Consider the following 14,435-nt stretch of genomic DNA (forward strand, 5'->3'; position numbering starts at 1 on the left):
AGTACATGCACTAGTACATGCAGTATGTACAATCCTGATAAGTGGACATAGTTCCATGTATGCTATAGGCCTACAAGCAGCAACATGCATTCCCAAAAGGTGCACATATGTCTCTGAACTGAACTCTGTGAACTCAACTTTCATCTTAATTACCTTGTGCTTGCTTTTTTTGAATATGCATGACTGGTGAACCTGTGCATACTCAGGCCATCAAAAAAATAATGGTGCCTCATAAAATTAAGTAGTATTTGCGTCTGAATTCATAGCTACCTCAGCTTGATCATCGTAATAACAAGAATTTAATTTTATTACCTAATAATCTTAGCAACACATGCATAGGCTGGTATGCATACTAAGTGAGGTGTATGTGATAGCTGTACAGTAACTACTACCACACAAGCTGGTAGAACCATAGAATTGAATCTCCCTGTTCAATTGTTCTGATTGTACTAGCTGTATGATGATGATTGCACCGTTTGCACGTAAACCACCAATCTATAAAGCAGTAAAATTAATTTTCAAAATGGATAAAGTGGTTATGATTTCACATGCATTTTTATGCAACTCATGCAATACAGTACTTCCTACAAAAGACCACACAGTTGCAAAAGACCACACCGTTTGCACGTAAACCACCAATCTATAAAGCAGTAAAATTAATTTTCAAAATGGACAAAGTGGTTATGATTTCACATGCATTTTTATGCAACTCATGCAATACAGTACTTCCTACAAAAGACCACACAGTTGCATAGCTGTCCATATTATACATGTGAATATTGTTCGGCTTAGATTTCACAGACTTCTGCATCATGTTAGTATTGGTGATCCTTGTGTTATCTATCGGAGTTGAGGCTAACAAAAATGTGAGTACTAAAATCAGCAATTGTCACAAAAGGGTAGAATATGGGTGTTTGTATAAAGATCCTGCTATGGTGATATGCTTGCCATACAGTGCACGTATGTGTTTACATAATATACTTTCAGTTCCAACAGATTCAAGTGGTACAAACTATCCTACCCTACTATCAATTGATGACCCCCAAATGGATACACAAATACTCCACCATAACCGGACCTCATGCTCTCTACCCTCAATATTTTGAGATCCTTCCCACTACTGGAGCAAACTGGCAGCGTGCTCTACAAGTTCAACTGGTACCACCTGGTATCCTGGCAAGTACTGATGATATCACTGTGACTATCACAGTGGCCATGAACACAGTACTTGCTAACAGCATAGATCACGATCCGTCTTTTGGCATAAGTGATGGAACATCTTTCATTGGCTTACATCAGACTGATAAAACTAATTACCATAACCTTTCACCATGTCGTCACATAGAGGGCAACAAAAATGGAATATTCCTTAAAAATGTAATTGCACCTAATGGCCCTACTGTGAGTTCACGGGCATTTACTAGTGAGGCAAAGATGCAAATTAGACCCACTGAAAAGTGGGGATCCTGTCATACAGAGAATGATGGAGGATATACTAACATTGTTAATTATGAACGTCAACTTTAACTCACTAAAGGATTGTACCTTGAGATGTACCGGAATGAACATGATGAAAAGTATCGGATCAAGTACATGAAAGTTGCTGTTGATGTGGACTAACAAATAGTGTAGTGACCCATGCAGTGTGTAGGACAAGTAAAAATAGAGTCTCAGTGTGTTGTCTAGCAGTCTAGATGTTGCTTTTGTATAATTTTTGCACTGATTTAGCTGGCATACAGGATGTGCCTTTACCAGTATGATGTGTGATACTGCATGGATACAATTATTTATAGCTATATGCTTTTTGATATATGCTATACAGAAAATAACTGTAATTCAACTGAGAGCTACCAGTAAGCAATGTGCATATGCAGGTACAAACATCTTAATAAGCAACACAAAAATGCACAGAAAATAAATGACATTAAAGTAGCTAACAACTGTTACGGCACAAAACTGTCATATACTTCTTGTTGCCAAACAAATGAACTACATCGAGTCTCTGATGCTTGTAGCACAGTATGTCTGTTTATTGAGTGACTGTGTGCTATTATAAATATCCACTCAACCCCAGCAAGATGAGGTGGATAATAATAAGCAGTAAGCAAAACATTAAGTTTGTTCTGTATCTGGCATAGCTAAGCATACAACAGACTGGTGTTACAGGCCCTTGGACTTGGTGGAAATCAAGCCTATGCCGGGCTGGTCTGATATTTTGCATGCAAACTACCCCGGTTGCTACAAGGTACTAACATGTGCTGAATAAAAAACACAATAAGGAAACAAACTATTGTACTATTTATAACTGATCTTGAAATGACCCCATAAATGTAGAGTGGTCTTTTGGCACTTACCTCCTTTTTTGACTGATCCTTCAATTGGCAACTGTAGAAAACGGACTGTCTGGTAATTTAAGAGGATAAGAATGCAGACAGTTCACTTTGCATTGCATGCTTGTGAAAATGTACAATGGAGTCATGTTTTTAAGTAAAAATAATGTGAACCCTATTACATTTCCAGACTGTCACAGCAGGAGGATACTGACCAACAAAAGAGCCATTAATCTCATCTGGCAATAATGGCTAATGAAACAGTAGAAGCTATTAAGAAGCATTATCAGTGAGATCATCGTTGATCAGAGAGGACTGGTATAAGTTTGTTGAAAAGCTTATAACTAAAGTGTATGAAAAAATCTTTTGCACACTTTATCAGATAACCACACACCTAGTGTATGTACTTCAATAAATATTTCGATACACTACCACACTAGTACCAAATAGTATTAATAACACATCAGCTTATTAGTGTCCTCTATCAGTTGTAACAACCAGCTCACTGTATGGGAGACAGTGGAGTGGGGTAAAGAATCTTGTTTTGCATCTTCTGCATAAATGGCATGGTATCTGCAACTAAAAAAAATTGTCATCATGATATATTAACTCTTTTAGTTACGTAACACTTACCACACTGGGACCATTCAGCATCTTGAGATGCCTCAGCTCTGACTGATGCTCGGTCTTCCATAGACTTGTATGGCCAAATATGCATTACTACATTAGAACAATATAACAATGCTGTGACTTCGATTAGTTATCATATACCATATCATCTCAAATTATGGCTGGTCTTGTTAAGTATAGTCACCAGGGGCAGAGAGAGCAATAGGTGATTGCAAAATTGTTTTTTAATACCAGCATAACACATTGAAATCATTAAACCATTTCCTTAACTACAAGACTATTAAGCAACCACAAAAATTGGGTGTGACCATTGCAATTAGCCAAGAAAAAATTATACTAAACAATAAAATCAATAAGGAGTGACACACACTGTATACAATATACCGTGGAACCTCTCTATTATGGACATTTTGGGACCCAGCGTTTTTGGCCACTTTTTGCTGTAATACAGAGGTAAAAATGTTAGAGTTCTTTCCATTTTTACTTCAGAGTGTTCAAAACCACATAGTGACCTTTTTTTTTTGGTCTTCAACTTACAGCTATAGGCTGAAGTTGCAACTCCAGAGAACCTGAAACCCCCTTTAAACCTCTTTCAGAGGTGAAAATGTATTAACCAGATCTGTTGGACCAAAATTTTTGTCCTTATTATGGAGGTTTTTCTATTGTGTCCTTAATTTGGGGAGTTTATTAAGAGAGGTTTAGTATCAAGCTGAAAGTGCTCATACTCTAATGTGAAATTCAACACATGAACATTAGTCATCCTCATCAAACTTTACCAGTTGTGCTTACTTTCGTTCAGTCCTCCAATTTCTGAGAACCAAATTCCAATGGGGCTGGAGTATTTGGCACGCTCTGGAAAGGTGACACTAAATCTCTTCTGCCATGCAGGAATCATTCCAGGAAGAAGCCTGTAGTTACGCCACTCAAATATTCCTGAAATAAACGTTCATTTTAAGTACCCACTACAGATTATACCATAGCAAGAGTATAATAGTAACCCAAGAGTATTACCCCATGATTAATAATGGTGTAGAATAACACAGATATTTCCACTAAACAATAATTTGAAATACATACAAGGTAACAGGGCCTTTGTACGCCAGTTATATTCAACAAAGTATTCAACAGTTGTTGTACAAGGAAAGTGTAGTAAGGACGTCAGCTCGCTCTTGAAAGCAGTGACACAAACAAGTGTATTGCCACGCTTTCAGGGATTTACTTGGCAGTACCAGATCTCTAACATTAGCCATTTCACTTTAACACTATTGTATTTAGTGGCTGACTTAAATACAGTAACCATTAACATAAAACAAACAATTACTGAAATATCCATGTTATTCTACGTGCAATCATTAATCACAGGGTAATACGCTATCAACCAAAGAGAGCCTTTATTCATATCAAGTGATGCATTGAGTCAACCATGTATGGTACTCAATAGATTTGGCAAGCAATTTTTGTTCACCAAGTTTTTGGATAGGCAAAACAGTGGACCAGGGACCAGGGGACCCACGAGGATTCAACTCTTCTTGGAAGTTTATACACTTCACAATATTCTATACTTGTACTAGGTACCTCTGCAAGTAGTCTTGCATGGCCAATCCACTTTTCACCATCACAGTGTCTCACACAATGTTTAAAGTAATTAGAAATTAACACACCTCTGAGAAAATGTCTGACGCTGACCGCATTTATAGGTCACTCGCCTTCTGTACAAAGGAATACCAGTCTAGTATGTTGCCTAGCTACTGAAGTTTAGACACATAGTGCAAACAAATATTCAGGAAAAGTAGCGATTATTAGCTAAGCAAGTTTCAGTCCAGCAGCTTGACAACCAGACCGCATACATCGTGGTGCGTTTGCACAATGTTTCTAAACTTTTATAGCTAGGAGACACAATATACCAGTAATTTATACTCATTGTGTGGCAGGCAAGTGGCCTATAAATGCAGTCACAGTTCCAGACACTTTTTCAGAGGCGTTAATTGGTTTAAACATTGTGAGACACTGTGATGGGGAAAAAGTGGATTGGCCATGCAAGACTGCTTGTAGAGGTATATAGTACAAGTATAGAATATTGGAAGTGTATAAAATTCCTGGATACTCGTGGGTGCCCAGTCCCGGGTACACTGTTTTTACAATGAGACACTCAGGAGTGGGAACTGGTTGTGTTGCACAAAATGCATTAGCGAATAGCCACATGAGGGGCACAACTGTGACTGTAAAAGCATTGCTAGTAGTACTACTAACCTAGCTTGTGAAGTAGGTTTGACTTGTGAAGCAGGTTTAGCACTACTTTTAAATGTCCCATGCAGATAGTCAACAATAGCTGCAGGACATGCTTGCCTATTAGCAAGTTGCCAAATTTATTATACTCAGTGAATAATTTGGTAAGGGTTTCCCTCTGCCAAAATTCCCCTCCATACAGTGGTACCATTTAGGTCTATCAATACGCATGTGAAATGTGAGCAATTTCCATTTCAATAAATTTACTCTATGCACAGGAGACATATATACCTACAAAGCTTGGGATAAATACATCACTCCAGTTTGTTTGTGAACTACAAAAAGTATGCTAAAGCTTAAAGCAGGGAAACAAGTCAATAGATTAGTAAAAGCATGTAAACCTAAAAAGGGGATGAGAAAGAGTGGAACAAGTTTGCAATCAATGCTACATAAAAGGTTACCTCCTGTTGTTCTAGGTTCCAAAAGTAATGGAGCAAAGCTGAAGTGGTTCCACAATATTATTGACTGTAACAAAACAAAACACACACAAACATTAACAATGAAAGTAAAACATATGCAGGATTGAAGCTCTAATAGACCTTATTCATTTAGCGCCCTCTGATGTCATGCGAAGCCATACAAGTGTCCTGTTTGTCATGGTGATGGCCTTTTGGACACCATTTTGAGTTCTAAAACTGGACGAGCATAACGGTTGCTATCATGTTACCATAGTTATGGTACTGCAAATGGCAAATTTGGCAGAGAACTGTGATGTTACTATGGTTTTGGCACTGCAAATGGCGAATATTGGCGGACAACTCCTTCACAACGGGCTATAAGCGCTATCAAATTAATTCAGTGAATAAGGTCTACAAAGGAGCATGCCTGTTGCGGATATTAAGAATTTTAGCCTGTTAATATGTTGGTAATAGGTTTCCTATTTCAAAGGCAAAAGGTGTATTTACCTACAGACCAAAATATATATTCTCAGTATGGATGCATATTGCAGTATAAAACATTATATTACAATATCACAGTAGAACCTCGGTTATCCAAACCCCAATATGTCTCAGGCAATGGTAAAAGTGTTCAGATAAGTGAATAATTTAGATAACTGAAGCCCATACATTTATATCTATTGCTCTGTTGAAATACTCTAATAGAACATACACCTGTTCTCAAAATACTCTAATAGAACAGTCACCTCCAATTTCAGTAAAACAAGAGTACGGATAAACGAAGGTCAGGGTCTACTGTATTATATCATAGAGTATGGTGGTAGGATTATGGAAGTTTGGGCTTTCTCACCCCAAACAAAATCAAAAACAACCAATTAACAGCCTTACGGTTTCCTTCATAACAGCTTGGTATAACTGGTTAGAAGCTCAAAAAGCCTTTAAAGGGACCCCAAACCCTTCCAACAAGTTTGTATGGAATTGTAAAACTTCCTATTTAGCTACTGATTGACTGACTAAACCTCCCTAATTTCATTGTTTTCATTCTATGGCCCCTACTCAGATACAATTTTACTTACATCTGTTACTATTGGAAAGTATGTACAATGGATCCAGCTCAATTATCTGAGCACCATTGTTCCTATAGACAAAACTGTTCTTTGTTTGGATAAATAGCCCATTGACAGAATACTATGAAAATACTTTTATAGAACACACATGACATCATCAACAAATACTCTAATAGAACAGTCACTTTTTTGGTGGTTGGATAATTGAGGTATCCAGATAATTGCGGATACACTGTACTTAACAAGCTTTTAAACATGGCTGCTATAATGGATATTTCTTTTCTTTGATATTGCTGTCAACTCAGGTAAAGATAAACAAGTTATGGCATGTAACAGTAAAGGACTAGTTTGCGGCAACAGGAGCACGTAAGCACCAGGACCAGGACAAACCTTGGTAACTAAATCCTTTGACTGCAAATGAACAAGGCTTCAAAAACATTCAAATCCAAATCACAATGACTAAATATTTTTTGCTGATTTTCTGAAATTTCTGGTCACAGAAAAAGATTAAAGCAGTCCCAATAACACACCATGTAAACGTGGAGATTAATATCAAGGATTTAACACTTTTAATTTACCAGTTTAAATACTCAAACACAAGAAAAATGGCTTAGGCATGCAAATAGTAAGAACTCGAATAAACACTCGAACTATTTGTCATTACTTTAAAGGATTGCTTGCAATTAGGGGTGGGAAATATTTCAATATTGAGAAATAATATTTTACTGATATTGATGTGCAAAAATGACATTGAGATACACTGTAACAAGCTATAGTTGCTGTTACCTTGGTAAGTATGATGCAACATCTTGCAGAAAAAGCATTATGGGTACAGCTCAGGCATACAATACCAGGGGTGGCAGAACCGGGTAGGCAGAACTGGGTAGGCAAATGCCTACTCAACTTTTAGTGGTATATTGAGCCACATTCCAAGTCCAGTCTGGTTGCCAGGATTGCTTTAGGATATCGTCACATGAGATACTCTAATAGAGCAGTCAGCGATACCCTGATAGATAAGTCAGTGACTATTCTTTCCATTAGAGCATATTTTTAGCAGTTATAATATATGTGAAATTGTCTCTAGATTCAACGTCAGAAAGTAATTTTGCAAAATATTTCTGGGGCTAGTCTAAGCATGCTGTAAATGCTGATTGTGCTTGCACAAGTATGATACTAGCTATGGTCATAGAAGCATTGTCTCACAGTTGCCTACTGAACTTGTAGATGCTTCCTCCACCCCTGAATACTAGGTATTGACAACCGCAATAAATCAGCTTTCTTGGAATTTGAAAACAAATTGGACAGGTAGGTCAGTTGATATGGACTAGATATGAGTTATTCAAGAGACATATTGCAATATTAGTAGTTATCGAGATAATGCGCAAAAAAATGTTTTTTAAGACATCACCCACCCCCACTAGCAATGCATATTATCATTCACCAAAAAAATGACATCATATATTACCTACAATGGTGCACAAGCGACCAGTTTATCCATAAGCATAGTGGCTACTAAAACATAAAGCAGAAGTTGCTAATAAATTGATACTATTATGGGCATTTATAGTTGATTCCATCATATGGTGGTTATTGGGTTTAAAAGGCAGTAAAAAGACTAACAATGAAATTCAATCACCTGTAAATAACACTAGTTGTGGGTAGTAGTAATTTGGTGATTGATAATGTAAATGATTGAGTCGGTATGCAAATTATCTATTGTACGTACACACACACACACACACACACACACACACACACACACACACACACACACACACACACACACACACACACACACACACACACACACCACAAACAAAATAAAGGAGTACACACTTTAGTTTTAATTAGGGGTTGCATTATCTTCACTGATGCAATCCAGTCATCATTTTTAATTCGCTTTGCCAACTGTGAGTCTCTGTGATCAAAGCTTTCTGCATAGAGAACAAAAGCAACAAATCTTTACTAGCATGTTATGTAATAAACCACTACACAAGTAGATAGCTATATTTATTACATCAAATATGTAAATAACACACACAAAGACATTAGGATGTGTGCATGTAGAGTAGTGTGCGAGATTTAGATCCATCATCTGTAATTAGGGTGTAGAGTGTGTGACAAAAACAGGCACTCACATGTAAGTGTTCAGATGAGGGGGTCATGTGTAAGTGTTCAGATGAGGGGGTCACCTGTAAGTGTTCAGATGAGGGGGTCACATGTAAGTGTTCAGATGAGGGGGTCACGTGTAAGTGTTCAGATGAGGGGGTCACGTGTAAGTGTTCAGATGAGGGGGTCACACATAAGCATTCAGATGAGGGGGTCACGTGTAAGTGCTCAGATGAGGGGGTCACATGTAAGTGTTTAGATGAGGGGGACACATATAATTGTTCAGATGAGGGAGTCAAAACTTAAATTAATTCACTACGTCAATTACCGTAGACGGGGAAAGTTACGCATGGGAAAAGTTACGCGAATGGCTCTCTACTCTGTACACTGGCGGAAAAGTTTCACAGTACTGATTGTGTATAGTAATTTCTTACTGTACAAATACAAGCATGTAGACAGTCCAGCAAGCCAACCAGCGTAAAAGTCTTGCGATGGTTACTGCAATCGCAAAATTTGCAAAACTTTTCTCTCGCGTAACTTTTCCCGCCTACGGTAATCTACTTTATGTTATAAGCAACCAAAACATTGCACAGAATTATCCATTCAATGCTAAAGTTTCTTCTTTAAGTAATGCACATGAGCAAAGCATGCTTATTAGGCCACTCCAAATAAATTCTCTGTTTCCCGTCCTGGACTCAGGCATATTTGTATGCGGGCGGGCGGTCCATTTCCATTATTTCATTATAAGATTGGCTAGCTTTTCAAGTCATTATTTACCTGGCACAGCCAGAAAGGCTGCATAAAAGCATGCTTAAGCTTGTTCCTTTCTTTGTAAGTTGCAAAAATAACTCAAACGTGAAATTTGATAGCACGTGAGCTGACACTGTCTCAAGATCGCTTTTACTGAGCCTATCAGTATGCAAGAATAACCGGAAAATAATGGAAGAACACAGAATAATGGAACATTTAGAGCTGGCAGTAACCAGATGCGGGCGGTGGACGGGAAACAGAGAATTTATTTGGAGTGGCCTTATATGAAAGTGCACATTCAAGAAAAATCGTAGTGCACAAAAATCAGTTTAGTTAGATGGGACACTTTTCTCACATTGCACGTCATACTAGGTCATAGTCTGGCGCCGCCCGCCCCTTCGCAAAAAGTAAGGGTCTGATGAAATACAGATACTAAATCATTTCTAGCGCCCAGATTCAGTGCTAGCCAATTAGTGCATGCCAATGACGTTCACACAGAAATCGCCTTGGCAACACAATGCTTTTGTTCGAATTGAAGTGCAATCATCTGACGTAACAAGCATTACGTGAGCTGTCTATTTTGAAATGTGTATTTCACCAGACCCTTACTTTTTGCGAAGGGGCGGGCGGCGCCAGACTAACTAGGTCATATTAATCCCAAGGTTAATCCTCACCATATTCCCACAATGCAAACAGCTCAGTGGTAATTAATCCATCTTTTAAAAATCCTTCAGTAGCCCAGAACCCTAGTAGAACTGATCCCATCTCCACTTCAAGTTTGACTCGCGTTGTTGCACTGCTGATGACGTCGCCAAGTTTTCCTGGAGGAACTTCATAGTTTCTCATTTCGAATACTGGAGGTCGCTTGCTGCCATTACTAAAGTTTCTTGAAAGCAAAGGCAACGCTCTAGTGGCAACCTTTGAAAGACTTTTGTTCCTCAAACAAGCGTAGGCCAACATTGAAAGACCTTTCGAAACCGAGCTATAAACGCTTGCGCGATGGTTTGATCACAATGGGTGGTAATCACGTGAATAATAACAATTAACGAAGCCTTCTAAGGATTTGTCTACAGCAAGGTGACAATGACCGCTGAGATTCCAGCAAAGGAGACAGAAGCATATCCCCCGCCATATGCACCTAATCAACAGGGAGTTGCGGTACAGCAACAAGCGTATCCGCCAACCTATTCCGCGTCAGGATATCCACCACAAGGCGCAGCCTATCCAGTGACGGGACAACAGCAGCAAACCTTTTTCGTGGCGGCTGGACGAGCTCCAGTACAAAATGTAGTGTTGGTACAGGCAAGGTCCTATAACCCACAGGTGTCAGACCTTCTACCAGGATTTGCTTTCTGTAAATTTACACCAGGGATCATCGAAACGTTTATACGTGTGCCATTAACGGTGAGTACCCATGTACTCAAGTGAAGCCTTAGAAGACAATGTTCTTCATAGATGATGTTACTGGTATTAATTGCAGTAGGAGCAGCCACTATAGACGCGGAGAAAGATGAGGTTACAGATCGTGGAATCACTGTTGATGCAACTGGTTGGGTTGGAGCTGCTGGATGGGTAGTATTCGTAGCCTCAGTGACCGTAATCACAGAATTTATAATGTTATTGCTACACTTCCTGAACCCTGGTTGTTTCAATAATCAGTATGGAATCTTTGGTGGATTGGTAAGAAATCTATTAACCTCTCTTCAATATGATACTCTAGACACTTCTATACATAGGATATTGCCAAGTGTGTTATGGCTGGTATCGCTCTGTTTATTGGGTGCATTATCACCGGAGTGGAGACCTCAATAGCTAATGAAGACTTGGACGACCACTGCGATAGCTTTTATGCTGATACAGATAACAACGAAGCTTGTGAGAAATTAGAAACGATTTATCGTCTAGTACTTGCCATGACTGTAAGTAACATAATTAATTTTATTGAAACACTACATATTATTGCTGTTATTTAGATCATCAATGTGGTATGCATGTTCCTGCTGCTGATCCTATTCATCTGGGATATTGTATTCTTATCTTGTGGTTTCAGCTCAAAGGTTCCTGTGCCAAGAGTTTCAGACCAACAACGCCAGTAACACAATACTAATCCTAGCCGTATCTGTATGATGTGAGATACATTAATGTTGTTTAGTACTTTGTGAATATGTCCATTGTCACACCTACCATCAGGTCATAGTATATATATGTAATATATAAACCATGGCTACGAGGTGTATTGCACTTATATACATCCCAACTCTGAAGTCAGAGGAACCAACTCTGAAGTCAGAGGAAGTTTACTGTTGATAAACGCCGAGGCGAAATACACCGAAGTGAGCCATGGTTCATATGATATATACCATGTTTCTAAATTAATCTGCACTACATTACTTACTAACAACCCATATGCACACAACCCAACTTAAAGTATATACTTACACTTAATTCAGTTTGGCATCATGTTTTGTAGTCAGCTGCATATCATAAATGCCATGCATACAGGCCTATATACTTTCGCTGAGGGACAGACTGCTGGCTTAGGTGGCCAGTACAGCAAAATATAATTCAAAAGCTATGAAGCAATAAGGTTTGATACGTATGTATCAGCATATATCAGCGTTCCAGTGACAAGAAACATGGAATAATAATATTTTACAGAAGAACGATTCTTGATATGTGCATGGTTGCATTGAATATCGGGTTACACAATTTACTAATGTCAATTCATGTATATGTGGGAGTCAGGAATGTGAGCTGCTACATTAACAATAGCCACTACATGGAACTGAATAACAGCATGAAGTGGTAGCATAATGTCAGTATTAGAGTTGTAACAGCTGGGTGAATGCATATAGCATCAAAAGGGTAAGCCTACTGTAAAGCTAATCTAGTGCCTTATTGCATGGTTAATTGCAAGACTTACAAATAGTTCACAATCATAACAGGAAGCCATGCATGTATATAGTTAGGCACAACTGAAAACATAAGTGGTTAACACTTTGATGGCTTAGTGGTTGTGGTGTACATTAATATAATAATGCTCTAGGGTTAATATTAATAAATAGTGTAGTCTCATGGTAGCAGACTAATATGATTTTATTGGACTACCTAATACAATCCTAGTTAGTAGTTATGCCAGTGTTCTAAAGTGAATGCGGTCCACTAAAACCATCTTGTAAATGCACTAAGATAGTTGGAATTTTCTTTTTGCGTTCAACACCAAGCACACAACTCTATATTTATTGCATATCCTTTGGAATTTTAATGCATTGAAGAGAAGCTACCTGTGGCCTGTCACACAAAACAGTTGTTCGGGTTTAAAAAATGCTTTCTAAAGTATTACCTACTAACAGTCTTATTAGTATTATAGCAAGCTGTGTATAGGACAACAGAGAGGCTGTTTGATCCTCAAGTCCCATACACGCTACATTGCTGAATGTAATATAATATCATGCATAGGCTAATCACTAATGGCTAGCTGGTGGCCTTACCCAGGAATTTGTTTATGGAATTTGTTTATGTACAAACAAAACTGAAATTTCTGGTAGCTGAAAGCAAAGCGTATAAGCCATTTCGCTAATAGTTGGGGGGCATGCTCAGACGAAAACAATATACTTACCTTGGCAAGTAGGAATCAGGAGTTCTAGGGATCATAAAAAAGTAGTGAAACAAAGGACGTCACCTATACACCTGAAGATATACTAGTGGACATATAATCTGTAATTCAGTCATAGATAAATGTTCACTGCTAGTATATTTTCAGGAGGCAAAGTCAACCACTTTTGTTTCACTTTTATTTCTTGATCCCTTAATATTCCTAATTTTTACTTGTACTTGTAACAATAAAAGTTCTAGGTCATTGATCCCAGTATTTATTGCACCTGCACTGGTTGATTACTAATTAAGTTATCACCCAGTGTGTAGCTACCAGCCTGGAGAAAAAAAATGACACAGTTCTTTTCCGGTATGACAACAATTAATGGATCTGCATGCACCACATTATAACCAAATAAGAGATTTGTTGATTCTATATCACATGAATTATTGTGTAATGTATCATGTGGCCTGAGAGGAATGATGTACAGAAGTGTTCATGGTACAAGTTTATGAATTATATGTACCTCAATGCATGCAGGCTATTTTGGTTTAGTTACTCATTGCAAGGCAGGCTATGTCCAGCTATCTGGTACTTCAAACAGAAAATGCTCACGGTGTTGTAACTATAAAAGTTGTGTGTTTTGATTCAATGCTGCCACGTAGCTACAATGTAGTTTGAAGTGAATATGAGCTACACTCATGCACATATGCAAGCGCAGATCTAGACTGTAGGCAAATACAGATGATATAACTACTGATAGCTATACCTGTTTATATTTCACTGTGGAACCTTATAGTTATCCAAACTCCTGTAGCTACCAGGGTTCATTTTACATAACTATTAAAAGTTGTGCAAATGCCAAGTGACCTTATAACACAATTTAGTAGCTATTTACTGTGATCCAAAAACAATAAATTTGACCACTCTCAAGTGAATACAACACTCACTATAGGTGGCCAGTAACTATAGCTTGAACTGATCATGTCATTCAAGTTGGCATTATGGTAATCATGATGTACGTAGTTGGCTACACTGAGGTTATGAGAGGTATCAAATACCTATATAGCTATAAGGTCCTTCACTTGTCGTCTGATTGCCTAATTCCTTCAGGTATACTAGATTTGTGTCAAGGCCTTATGGCTATAATATCTAGCTATGGAGTATGGTAGTCTGAGTCACCCCTACTGAGGCACTCATATATATTATCTCCAGTAGTATTGGATATATCAGTAACAGAGTCAGATGTAGGATTTGGCAATGGAGTGCT

The 14,435-nt window shown here is 38.2% G+C and overlaps 3 protein-coding genes across 4 annotated transcripts; 2 read left to right on the forward strand and 1 right to left on the reverse strand.

Moving 5' to 3' along the window:
• Positions 1–710: 710 nt before the first annotated feature.
• On the forward strand, positions 711–1,844 carry LOC136242454 (uncharacterized). Of its 2 annotated transcripts, none has more exons than XM_066033878.1 (2): positions 711–866; positions 988–1,844. In XM_066033878.1, exons 1-2 carry the CDS (start codon positions 813–815, stop codon positions 1,525–1,527), a joined length of 594 nt encoding a protein of 197 aa, XP_065889950.1. In that variant the 5' UTR covers positions 711–812; the 3' UTR covers positions 1,528–1,844. The 2 variants fall into 2 exon arrangements, with proteins under 2 accessions (XP_065889950.1, XP_065889951.1); XM_066033879.1 differs by having other exon boundaries at positions 738–866; positions 997–1,844.
• Positions 1,845–2,675: 831 nt separating this feature from the next.
• Positions 2,676–10,591, reverse strand: LOC136242453 (protein NipSnap homolog). Its single transcript, XM_066033877.1, has 6 exons — positions 10,245–10,591; positions 8,548–8,645; positions 5,648–5,711; positions 3,750–3,893; positions 2,964–3,050; positions 2,676–2,909 (listed from the first exon to the last, which is right to left on the reverse strand). The coding sequence occupies exons 1-6, from the start codon at positions 10,528–10,530 to the stop codon at positions 2,833–2,835; spliced, it is 756 nt and encodes a 251-aa protein (XP_065889949.1). The 5' UTR covers positions 10,531–10,591; the 3' UTR covers positions 2,676–2,832.
• On the forward strand, positions 10,575–11,754 carry LOC136242452 (uncharacterized). Its single transcript, XM_066033876.1, has 4 exons — positions 10,575–10,974; positions 11,026–11,250; positions 11,307–11,489; positions 11,544–11,754. Exons 1-4 carry the CDS (start codon positions 10,654–10,656, stop codon positions 11,664–11,666), a joined length of 852 nt encoding a protein of 283 aa, XP_065889948.1. The 5' UTR covers positions 10,575–10,653; the 3' UTR covers positions 11,667–11,754.
• Positions 11,755–14,435: the final 2,681 nt, after the last annotated feature.

The sequence above is a fragment of the Dysidea avara genome, chromosome 13 (genome assembly GCF_963678975.1).
Source record: "Dysidea avara chromosome 13, odDysAvar1.4, whole genome shotgun sequence".
In the NCBI taxonomy this organism is placed as follows: Eukaryota; Metazoa; Porifera; class Demospongiae; order Dictyoceratida; family Dysideidae; genus Dysidea; species Dysidea avara.

Bases quoted from the DNA above. Each gene is read 5' to 3' on its own strand.
- LOC136242452 (XM_066033876.1), top strand. From the start codon at position 10,654: ATGACCGCTGAGATTCCAGCAAAGGAGACAGAAGCATATCCCCCGCCA. The intron at 11,251-11,306 runs GTAAGAAATCTA...TTCTATACATAG, and splicing joins ATGGAATCTTTGGTGGATTG to GATATTGCCAAGTGTGTTAT. The intron at 11,490-11,543 runs GTAAGTAACATA...GCTGTTATTTAG, and splicing joins GTCTAGTACTTGCCATGACT to ATCATCAATGTGGTATGCAT.
- LOC136242453 (XM_066033877.1), bottom strand. From the start codon at position 10,530: ATGTTGGCCTACGCTTGTTTGAGGAACAAAAGTCTTTCAAAGGTTGCC. The intron at 3,051-3,749 runs GTAAGCACAACT...GTTCTAATGTAG, and splicing joins AATTGGAGGACTGAACGAAA to TAATGCATATTTGGCCATAC. The intron at 2,910-2,963 runs GTAAGTGTTACG...AATTTTTTTTAG, and splicing joins TGCTGAATGGTCCCAGTGTG to TTGCAGATACCATGCCATTT.
- LOC136242454 (XM_066033878.1), top strand. From the start codon at position 813: ATGTTAGTATTGGTGATCCTTGTGTTATCTATCGGAGTTGAGGCTAAC. The intron at 867-987 runs GTGAGTACTAAA...ATATACTTTCAG, and splicing joins GAGTTGAGGCTAACAAAAAT to TTCCAACAGATTCAAGTGGT.